At 40.0% G+C, this 12,508-nt stretch overlaps 1 protein-coding gene across 7 annotated transcripts in view; it reads right to left on the bottom strand.

Annotated features, from left to right (window-relative positions):
• The window catches only part of phactr4b (phosphatase and actin regulator 4b), a 46,310-nt gene that overhangs the window by 16,339 nt on the left and 17,463 nt on the right, over nucleotides 1–12,508 (bottom strand). For 4 of the 7 annotated variants that reach the window (XM_015348735.2, XM_015348732.2, XM_069195451.1 and 1 more), the window contains 2 exons: nucleotides 1,423–1,593; nucleotides 770–850 (listed from right to left, as the gene is read on the bottom strand). In XM_015348735.2, the coding sequence (XP_015204221.2) occupies nucleotides 770–850; nucleotides 1,423–1,593 (252 nt within the window). Of the gene's footprint in view, nucleotides 1–769; nucleotides 851–1,422; nucleotides 1,594–7,348; nucleotides 7,878–12,508 lie in introns of those variants that run through there. The other 3 variants (XM_015348731.2, XM_069195452.1, XM_006631392.3) reach the window with 2 other exon arrangements.

Here is a 12,508-nt window from a genome sequence, read left to right as displayed (position 1 = left end):
TTTAACTAAGTTAAAATAATTCTGTTAGGGGAGGCAGATCAAAGCCGGCTTAGGCTCAGGTCTGGTCTGTCAAACAACTTGCATCTGTTTGCTTTACAAGAGAAATAACCACATTCAAAAACACTCTACCTCAATGCTTGTGTTCAATTCTTTTTTGCTCATGTAGAATATAAATAATTATATAAGCTCCACGTTAACAGTTCATTTTTCCAAAATGTTTCAAAAATAACTCTTTCCCCACACTTCTATGTCTTTAGTGTACCCTACAAAAGACCTTTTTAAAAGGTGCAAAAACAAGCATGTTGATTTTGCAAAGAAGACTTCCTTCATTTGTGATCTTCTATGTGTGTGGCTTAACCATTTAACACTCCATCCAGAGCACTGGTTTGGCTTTTTAATCCAGATATCAGTGGATCAGATCTGGGGCATGTTAACTCCCCATATGCAATGCTGCTTGTGGTGGTGGGGCTTGTAACTGTTGAGGTGTGCAGCAGAGGTTACCTGTACAAGTGTACCTTATAGCACAAAACTACAGTTACAGCATTATCAGAGACAAGGACGTTTCATTTCCCAGCTAGCTCTGAAAGCAGCATTGTATTTTTGACACGTAACAATATAACACAATGTTTCAGAGAATGAGTACAGTGATCTGTTTGTGTGATGGTCACAGAATTGCCAAATTCTAGAAAAAAAAGATGTGCTTATTAAGACAAAAATATTTCTTGGTATAACTCATGCAGTGGTGCACTGACATCTCACGTTCTCTTACCATTATCTGGAATCTCCTTTAGCACACCCTTGTCTATCAGCTCCTGCCTGGGCTTCCTCATCGAGATCTTTCTTTCCAGAACTGCGCACACAGGGGAAATTGATCAGAACCTGAACTAGATTTATTTACTGTTTTTTTTTTTCTTAAAATAAGAAAGTGGCTATTAGTGGACTATTAACAAGATTTAATACCACTCAGGAGCACGACTGGGTAAGTATCAGCTTCTGTCAAAAGGGCTTCAGTGGGCCACAGAACGATGTGGGTTTCTGTTTATCAGCAACTTCCGTACCCAATAGGGCAAATGCAAGCATGCAGTGATCAGACAGCTGTTTCAGTGCTTAATTTCCCACTACAGGGGAAAGAGGGGGATTGCTCTGACAATGCCAATTTCAGCTGGGACATGCAGAGTTCTTATTCTTCATGCACTAACAAGCAAAAATAAATAAAAAGAGAAAAGGTCACTTGTTTCAGACTTTTGATCCTTCGCTAACAAAGTCCGAATTGCCACTCTTATGTTTTAGGTTGTTTTTGTGTCAGTTCTTCAAGAGACAAAGGAAATCGTGTTTAGGAAAGTAAAAGCAGCACATAACCGTGAGACTTACTCTTGTCACACAATCTGGAAACAAAATGCTAAACAGTCACATCAAAAGTACCTTCCGAAGTTTCCTTAAACTTCTCACTGCTTTTCTTCTTCCTCCACTTCCAGGGCTTGAAAATTTTGCCAAAGTTGGAGAACTTGCCCTTGCGTCTGGAGGGAGGGGTGCTGTCCCCAGAATTTCCCCCGTCACTCCCCGGTGTGTTGAGCTGGTTGTCGACTTCATCATCTTGGGGAAAAAAATGAAGAAAAGAGCGGGATTAGGCACAGATTCCAGCTGCTTCATCCAGTACAGCTACGGACGAATCTGTACACTCCAGACGTAATGAATTATCACTAAGCACAGGATCACATTTAGGAGCACATACTTTCGCCACTGATGCACATTGAGCAAAGCGTGTGCACCACATCTCCTGAAATCACTGGGATTTGCCCTCTTTTGGATGGGAATTGAATAATGCTGGCACGATGTTCATCACAACAAGCTGAACATAGAGCTTAGAGGTGCCTGACCAAAATAAACTACACACACTGACCTTTTGGACGAATATTTTTACACATGACTAAGTATGAGCTCTCTGAAAGATAAGGCATAATTTCTAGAAATATTCATTATCAGGATAAAGGACTACCTTCAGTACCCTGCTTTATGCATTTATTTACCACTATACATTACAGGACTACAATAAGAATGTATGTCTAGCTTGACAATGTTTCCGACTATGTTAATGTACCCTTATTTAATTTGTTTCATTACTCAGATTTGCCCAACAGCGTCATTAAATGAGTAGCAGCACAATATGACATATGGAATTATACACTAAGACCTGCATGGTTTAAAGAACCACTCAATTTAGGGATGCACTTATATCTCAACACCCTATTTGTCATATACAGTTGGAGATGGAAACTAGATAACTGCAAGAATGTTACAGCTCTGAAGAATACCAAGCAAAAGGCTACATGACTTGGCAGCACCTTTGTGGTTCTAAATAACAAAATGCCTTTGTACAACATTTGAGGTCTAAATAGAATACCTTCAATATATACCAAAAACAACAAAAACTTTGTATTTGAGTCTCAACACATCAGTTATCTATACAGTAGCGTTTAAGCATGAAAACTGGTTTCTAATCTGTTTTAAGGATTTTTCCTTGTTTAATGTGGTAAGTAATAAGTGGTTACACAATTCGATGGATTTAAAGGCTATCGGATTAGAAGTCTTGACTGTAAAGTAAAAAAGGGCTCAACTTAATTTCCTGAGAATTCCAAAGACTAAAACTTAATTAAACTAAAACGTTCATATATTTTAAATGAATAAATTAAGCTGCAACACTAAAATGTGTTAGTCAACTAAGAGTGATTATAGTCAGATTTTAGTTGACTAGACTAAATTAAAAGTGTGACTAATATGTAATACTTTAGTCGACTTGACTAAGGCTACATCTAATCAAAAGCTGGTAACTAACCCCGAATCAAAATGGTCATGTAATATTAAAGTAATTCCTTTCCTTGATCTGACAAGTACTAATTAGAATTTTATTAACAAAACAACACCTCCCTATCTTGGCTTTAATGGCTGTAAAATCTGATGTCTATCAATAGATATTTTCTTTCATGCATAATTTGTATCGCCTTTTTGATTTAACAGCAAACATAAGAATAACACAATTTCAGATGGCTAAAGTGTGCTTTCAGAACAATCCCAGCATGCTTACAGAAAACTAGCAAGTAAAATCTGCCTTCTCTTAACTGTTCAGACAAAGGGCAAAAGTTTTGTTTCTCAGGCGAGCCTCTTTGTTCTAGCAGTCAAAATATTTACCAGCCACAATCCAACCAAAATACAGAACCAGGCCTCTGTACAGGATGTCCTGGAGACACTGTTTCAAATTATTTCCCAGAAAAAAACATGCAATATGTATCTGCTTCAAACACAGAAACTGCGGCTAAGAAGCCATTCTTTGGGTTAGAATTGGTATTTCTTATCCCTTTAAAGCAAAGTTAACTTAAGACTTCAATGGATTTGAATGGAATTATTTTAAAAGCAAGACAGCCAAGTTCCCCAACAAAATCAACTTAATCTTTAAAAAAAAAAAAGATTATTGCTGCTAATATAAATTTTAAACATCCTGGACTTTAATACATTCTTTTAACCAACTCCCCCTTGCATTTAAATCAAGAACATCTAACAAGACAAAGGTACGTTTTATAAATGTACAATGTACATCCTGGAGCTACACAACACAGTACCTGGATTTGGAAAGCAACTCCGAAACAGAATGCACTGTGCCATAGGATCACTCCCAGAACACTGCAGCCACGGCCTCAATACTAATTTCAGCTATCCAGGAGCACACGGAGCACACACTGGAAAAGCTGAGCCAGAGACACAGAAATGGACCACGACTAATGAGGAGAGAGGAAACAGCACTGTACACTGTAGCACTCCACCCATCGCTTAACCAGCCTGGGGACCAGGGAGGAAGTGGGATTACACACTATATTGGAGATACTGATGTCCTGAAACCTTTCAGTGCAGTCAACTGCACATGGAAAGATTTATCCTTCCAGTAAGATATTCTATTTAATCTAAGCATATTTTGTTACCAAATTAACGTAAGAATCTTTATAGTCGCTTTAAAATTTCAGATCATGAAATGCATAAGGAGGATCTTTAAGAACAATGCATTCAGCTGTGCCTAATCAAAGATTTTTCTTTCAATTGATGATACCTTCAATACCTTTTTCTGTTTTGTTGCTTAGCTTTCTGGTTATGCCGATCAAAGGGTTAGTGTATGGGATTTGCTGTCTGGTTTAACTTGACCTAACTACAGCACTAGAAACGGCAAAAATAAAAATGTTCCCTACAAAATAGAATGTTTTCCAAAGAATTATATGAACGTACTATATCTACTGTGCCAATGAATTATGTACTCATTAGTGCAGAAGATTATGATGTGCACTTGTCCCTTGCCTTAAAAATGTAATTAGCTCAGTATACAGTACTCTCAGTATTTCAAGTAGGGAGCTGCGTCAGCATGCACAGGCTGCAAAGGAACAAGTACAGGTTTATTCCATGCCGAAAAGAGAAGAAAAGAAACAACGTTTTGGCTGTGGAGTCTTCTTCAGGTGTCAACCTCAGTATTACTGCAAACTCTCAGTATTACTTATTTCTACTCTAACAGAGCACTGAATCATCAATGTAAGAACACTATGGCTTGTCTTTAATCCCTACTGAAAAATACTCTACATCCTAATACCTTAGTTTACGAAGACAAATCGACAAGATAAATAAGAGGTAAAACAATTCTAAGAACGCAGGTACACTTGGGAATGGAGTTGTAGGAAGCTGTAGTGAGATCATACTAAAAGGCTGCCGATATCTTTTTGGCTATAAGTAACACACCTTCACTGGAGTGAAAATCACTTTGGAATGGCGAAAAACAGATACGAAAATGCATGCCTTCCTGTTGCAAAAGTTCATAAACTGGGCGGTCCTAAATCAAGAAATAGCTGTACACAGTAACTGTTCTATGTTCATAGGAATTTATCACCAGTCAGAATTCAGTCTGAATGATACAATTATATGTGATTTTGTCATGAACAAAAATAATACATGTTACAGTCCATTCCAATTCATTCTGCCTCTGTCACTCTAACTATTAACTTCTAACCAGCTTTGCTTTACAGATTTGAATTAATACAATATTTTTTGTAAAGTCTGATGGACTGAATCCCAAAATGGTCTCACACCCAAAATAAAACTGGGATCTAGCCAGAATCACACCTGTACAATTCAAATTAGCATGAAGAAGCTCCAATTCACAATGTTCTACTTTAGAAAAAAATATCGCCAAAGGCAGAAAACAAAAGATGTCCTGTACCTGACAGGATTAGCAGCACAAAAATATATCAGCACACTCCACTGTATGTTTCTTCACAAAAACACTTAAAATCCCCAAGCAAAAAAAAAAGAGAAAGCAAACCTAACCCAGTTTACTAGAACTGATGTAGCGACGGAAATGCAGAACTGTTTTCAACTGAGTATGTCTCCACAATATTATCTGTATTTATTGCAAGAAAAGGAATCTTCCCCAGTCCAACATGGAACAAAATCAAGAGACGGATTAAGAATTCAATCACTGGAAATAAATTGTTTTGTGAAAAATGATAATAGGTTTAAATGAAACTTGATTTGAAATGAGGAAAAGCCCAGTGTCAGAAAATATTGCTAAATTACAGAGAGGAGATTTTACGAGATGGATTACTTACACTTATCTCATTTAGGACTGCAGTTCCTGTGCTGCTCTCCAATTCTCTGATTTCAGGCTTTTAAAAGACTAGGCTTAGTTGAGCACTCAGAACAAATATCTAAGGCACAGGCAACTATGATCTACATAAATGCTCCCCCTCTTACTTGTAGATTTTCCAACATTCAGGTATGACTAGGTGATGCTGCTGCTGGGCTAGTCTTGCTGCACCAGCACTTACGATAGGCTGCTGGGCAGGTGTCACACATGTCAAAGACACTGACAAATCTGTGTTACAGGCACCACTATTTGAACTCTTTAGCAGTGTGTTTTTTTATTTATTAAACCACTGCTTCAAACCTTCCACAGTTATTACCTCAATTCTTAATCGCATAGGTTGTTATCTCCTTCGCCCTGGACACGCCATTTAAGCTTCCTTGAGACTGCTTCAAATGAGTATACATATATAAAAATTAATTTAAAAACGTTACAGTTAAGGGATAATCATCAACTTTGGTCTTTACTGACAATTCACATTAGAAATTCAAATTAATTAGAATGTGACTAGTTCACATTTCGAGTACTTCAATTTAAAACAGAAATCCCACCTCTAAGAGAGTATACTGTACTGTACTATGAATTTAATCTGCATTAAGTCTGGCTCATCCAGTTACGTTTGCATAACAAATGCGATACATTGTACAGTGTGGCATCCTGCACAGAGTAACTGCTCCTTTGCACGTGTTTACATGCGTGTCTGTAATATCCAAATGTTACGTTTTAAGATGACAGCCAGATGAATCAGCATTCTGCACCGGACACATAAGGCCACAGGAACCTGATCTAGCCAAAGCCAGGGAATGACAAACAAAAACAGGAGCCTCTCTGGAGCGCGACCTCCCAAACAAATGTGTTCCTTAACTTTGTTTGAAGCCATTGTTTCCGACATCTGGATACAAAACGAAAAGAAAAGGAGCTCTGTAAACAGGGTTTGGCTGTGTTGAGAAACAGCCGGGTATTGATGCAGGTAGCACACCTTTAATCATCTGAGGCATGAACCTAGTGCACAGCAACAAGTAATTAAATCCTGAAACTGAACACGAGATAACAAGCACCTCCTGCAATCCCTCCATTGTTACTTGGAGATAGATCTGCAGATCACACGGCAACACGAGTTAAACCACCAAATGCACAGTCAGCAGGACAGCTGCCCTGTCCTGGGATATTAAGATATTATACAAATAAAAGGCTTATGTGGGTAAGTACGCCACAATGTAACATTTTCAGCGACATCCCGTTCGCAGTATCATTACTGCGAGTTATAATGAGGGTATTACATAAACTAACCATAATTTAACAAACTTCTTTACTAAAACTTAAATAGAAAGCACTGCAGAGCATTGCGAAATCAAACGAGCGGTAAATCTCATTTTCAGTACTTGCTGCACAAACATTAAGTTATGTCAGCTGCTCAGTCAGAGGTTCCTTGTATTCTGGGAGAAAGACTCTGCGACCGAGCAGCCGATGCTTAGAGCCGATTTTGCAGAATTAAGAGCAGCACGCAGCAGGGCTTGCACTCTGTGTTTCTAGCTCTCCGGACAAACAAGCTCCAAGTACAACATGAGACGGGGGGGGCGGAATTGCACAATCGCCGCATTCCATCTGCACATTCCCCCCACACCTGCTGTTCTCCCTCAGCTCGGACTGCTTCGCGAAAAACTTTCAGGGGCTTACCGGAGTTCAAGCCTGGATCCTCGGCTGCCGAGTCCACGTCGATAGCCTGTCCCATGCTACTTCTCCCTTCCCCTGTGCTCTCAAAAGAGAGGGGGGGAGGGAGGGAGGGGAATATAAATAAAAAAGCCTCACACAGCTTCCAGTGCAGCGCTGCCGTAACTTAAGACGGGCTCCTCTTGCTTGGTCTCTCTCTCTCTCCTTGTGTTTTTCTCTCTCTCCCTCCCTTCCAGGATCTCTGACTTCATAAATAAAGTAGCATGCCAGGAGCATTAACAGATGGATGCTTATCATTCCTGTGTGGAGATTGCTGAGGGTCAAAGGTCTTCCCCAAGGGAGGAGGCAGGGAAGGTTACTTGCACCAGATGAGCCCACTATCTGCTGGTGTGTCTGCGGAGCAGTCAACACATGGTTTTCCTCCACCTGTGCTGTCAATACTACGACCCATGGAGCTGCGGCAAAACACTGCACAAAACAGGAGGGACGTTCCAGGGAGCAGCCACTCGAGACTGAAAACGTGAGTCAGGCCAAGGTGGAGTCAAGCTCGAAGAAAGAGGAAATGACATCACAGAGGTGTCCGGTACATGCCGATACCCTGTGTTTGTTTTTTCTGCAATACTGCTGTATTTTGTATTTGTAATATCTTCTTTAATCTTAACATACAACTAAAAAAAACAAACCCGTCTCAAATACATGTGGTACACGAACGAGGATGTGTCTAGGTCTGGGATTTTTAAGCAATATCACGTCATGTTCTTAAATTTTCTTATATGAAGAAACACGAGATGGCTCTCATTATACACTGTTTAATTACTGAGGAAAACAATCATCATATTTAAAAAATATTCAAGGTTTAACCACTGGATGCACTTCAGAGAAATCAACAAAAACCCAGATAGGAAAACAAAATTCTGTTTGATGTCAACAAAGGCATTGAGTGCAGCTAAAACAAACAAAAACAAGATGAGGTTGGGAATGGAGATGAAGCCAAAACAAAACATTTTGTATATCATGTCTTCGTAAGAGATAAAATTCATAGTTCCGCTCTTCTCTGCAAAACAACCAGCTCTCTAAAATACAAAAGGTTGAATGAGGAGAGACTAGGTCCGGAAGAAATGGGACACATTCAAACAGATACAGCAGAACATTTCTTAACAAAAGGTCTTGAGCTCAATGTGAACTGCTCTGATAAGACTGTAGAAATGTATTGCCACTGAAGTAAGAAAAAAAGAACAATATATATATATATATTTGTCCAGTTATTGGATCTAAATCTCAAGAATTATAAACATTTATACCTGTGAATCCCTAGAAAAACTATGAATACATTCAAACCCTGTGCTTTTGTAGAAAAATCTTGAACGGAGATATGAGCCACAGCAATTTAAGTGCTGCGGCTGTTGTGGTCACAATCAAGTGAAAGACTCCTTGAAAACAAATACAAAGCAAAGTACTGGACAAACAACAAGACAAGAAATACCTTAAAGAACTATGTCGAGGGGGAAAAAAAAATACCGTGGAAGAGTACAGGAAAAAGGCCACAAAAATATTTTCATTTTGGAGCAGAAAAACAAGCAAACATAACCACATAAAAATAAGCAGAACAGACCACAAGCTAAGCAAATTAGGTCACCAGAGCATGGTTTGTACGGAACAGTGCAATACCTGCTGGTCCTGCAGCACCTGGTATTGGAGTACTGTAAACACCGGGACTATAAATTCCTCTGTATGGAATGCGGCTGTTATCTCGATTGATATCCCTCCCTGCTTGGCTACAGTGCTGCTCCCAGATTGCTGTGTATACTCATACTCGGGCAGTGTGGCCTTGTTACTGGGTCATGCGTCACTCGGGGCTTTAACTTCAGAGTTGGAATCATCAAGGTTAAAGAGGGAGGGGAATATAAATAAAACCCTCACGTCTCTACCAGCTCCACACTCCCTTTAGGTAAAGGGAAAGTTAGGTAAAGGTCTTACAGCAGCACCCTTATAACAAGCTGGTGAAGAAAAGCGCAAACAAAGAACTGACTCCCGAACTGGTCTCCCCCCCCCCCGCGTGATGCTACTGTGCGATAACCTCCGATATTACTATCCCTTGTGTTCATTATGTCAAACACGTGAGAATAACAGCTCTGATCAGTATGATTTTCAGCATACTACAAAAAATATAAACACGTTAAAGGATAAACACTCTCACGTGAAGTCAGTCCCACTGTTCTTCTCTATGTTCACAATTAGCCAAAACAGCTTTGCTGTCAAGAACACGTATTATCTAATCACAATATTATCACTTTACGTACTACTGATGCGGTGGGGTACAAACACTTCAGAAGAATCATAACCAATGAGAATACATCTGTCAATATCTTCTAGGACAAAAACGTTCCATTAATTTTATGCTAGATGCTTTTACTGTAATTTCTCAAGAAAGAAAAGCACACAGTACCAGGCAGCACAAACACTTCTTGCAGTCCTTTCATAGGCACACTTTGTACACACAAATAAGAGGCATGTTTTTACACAGACGGCATGAAAGGTACAGACAAATGTGCCAAGTTGTTGAAGAAACTTCCCTAGGATCCTTCCAGAAGGAGCTAGGTGACGTCTTTGGTGAAGTAAACTAGTAGCAAGGCAATGATTAAGATTGCAAGCACACAAGCCTCCAGACCACGAGTGCCAACACAGCAGATAGCAGACAATGAATACAAGGGCGTACAATTATTAACCACAACACTCCACTTGTGAGTGGTTCTACAGCAGGGTGTTCAGGCTAACTACTATCCCCCTCTAGGGCCCACAGAGTGTTATGACATCCTTTTCACTGGGGCAAGATTTTCAATAAACCCTTGCGAAATGGAATTCATAACTCTAGAGAGTATACTGCACCAGAACAGTTTTGTACTACCACTTGTGCGTTTATGACCCATATTTTGTTTTACAAGACTGATATTAGAGCAGTTGTCTCCTGAATGGCCACAATATGAATCAAGCAAGCAAAGAGGTCAGTGTACATACAAGCCAGAGCAATGAGAGAGGATTAAACCCCACATTAGTGTCCTTAATCTAGAGGAACTCACAATAATTAAAAAATCAAAATGATTAAGAGAATTAATTAAATGCTTTAAACCTAAATTAAAACCGTGTCAAGCATACCATTTTCTAAATATCTGTCCAACCATTCACTTTCTAACCTCCTGATCTAGTACAGGGAGGGTCTCGAGAGAGCCACAGCCTACTGTGGATAGTAACGGGTGCAAGGCAGGATACACCCTGGATGCGATGGCAGTCTATCACACAGACACGGACACAAATGCACCCTCGTCAAAAGGCCAATTAACCTACCAGCAGGTGTTCGGACTGTGGGAATACATCAGGACACCACGACGAAACCCACACGATCCTGAGGAGAACACGGCGCAGACAGCACCCCAGGCTCGGGATTGATCACAGGACCCCGGCACTGTGAGGCAGTAATGCTCACCACTGCTCTGCCATGCCACCCACGTTTGCTAAACATCTTGTAAATCACCACTAGAAACATTGTGACTAAAATATACCACATAAACAGAATCATCTACATATCCTATTTTGCACGTTGTACTAATCCACAGAACTCCTCAGGTATGCTTTATTATAGTAATGCTCTACTGGGGAGAGTGGTCGTCCAGTCAGGTAGGCATCACCCCCTTTTTGAAATCAGAAAACAAAACAATAGATGGTGGTTCAGTGAATGTATACACTATTGGTGGTCTTCTAAACAGACAGGCTACTTCACAGTGTAGGATATTGCCACACTTAGCTCAGTTTATTGTAACCAATTCAAGAGATTGCTGATTTAAAAAAAAAAATCAAAGAGCAATGGGCTTGATGACACTTCTTACCCGACATCAGGTCAGAAGCTAAATGAGGCTTCCTTCTTCAGCTTAGCCTGACATCACCACATAATCCTGCAGGTCAGGCTGGCAAAGGGCCAAGAGCCATTGGTAGCAGGTGAGCATTTCAGCCTGAGCTGGGAGACAAAGTTCCCGGTGGGACTTCACAGACACCACTCTTGTTTTTGATTGTTAGCAGCTTCCAGCTGAAGACAAATAATCAGGGAGCCTCAGCTGAAACTCTCTGGAACAGAAAATGCTGCACAAGCAATCAGGCTTTCAGAGAGCAAATCCCCAAGGAGTCTTTCTTGTATACCAAAAGCTAATGCAACATAAATTAGCCATTTGGTTGTGGACTATAAAGCAACTATACCTGTGACTGCTTTTAAAGAACCATATTTATCCTTTCTCACTGGGCACAGAAAGTATGCACTAAACATAGTAATAATACATCACATGATTGCTACAATTTCTGCATCATGTTTCCCCTCCTGGGACAACCACTGCCACCATCCAGTGAAGGAAGTGAAACCCCTGGCTGCACAATTTCAGTCTTTCAGACACATCTGCCACTGCTATCACCAAGCACAGGCGTCTCCAAAGGACATTGCTCTTGGTTATGCACCTCTAAATTTAAAGTAAATTTCCTTCCACTGTGATATTTCCCTAGTGGCGAGTTTTTAAAAAGGAGCTATTTAAAAAGAGTTTCGGCACTTTCTGATCTAATTCAAGAAAACCCCAGCGGAAAGGATTTAGATTGCGTAAGCTCACATAGCTAACATGGCAGCACTATCTTCCTTTTGACTTCATTGGGTTTTAGGTTACACACACACCCCAATTCCCCTATATCAGAGGTTTTACACCTCAGGTAAGATATTTTGTTTCTTTTGGTAAGAACCTGTGACAAATACTTTCAACTGTCAGTTTAAAGATCGCAATTCTTTTCCAGGAAACCTCTGCTGAATATTAATTAGAGGAGACAAAGGGCCTCAGGTTAAAATGAATCTCTATTTTGTTACTCCTTACCAGGTGAGAACAACACATTTTCAATCAGATTAGATTTACTGCTGCATTTTTGCATCCGTAAAAATGTGACGAGGACAAAGCATACTTTACACTGAATTGTGCATTGATGAGAACTGTCTGAAATTTTCACGCCAGGAGTCCTAAAGCATCTACAGGACAGTCACTACTGACAACACTCTACACTGGAGAAGCTATTGTCGTGCCTGGAGGCCAGGCATGTAGCAGATGAAATAAACCCCTCCAGCACTAACTGCTTGGGCACAGCTGG

Source organism: Lepisosteus oculatus, chromosome 11, assembly GCF_040954835.1.
Source record: "Lepisosteus oculatus isolate fLepOcu1 chromosome 11, fLepOcu1.hap2, whole genome shotgun sequence".
Classification (NCBI taxonomy): Eukaryota; Metazoa; Chordata; class Actinopteri; order Semionotiformes; family Lepisosteidae; genus Lepisosteus; species Lepisosteus oculatus.
This window is presented reverse-complemented; position numbering and strand designations above follow the sequence as displayed.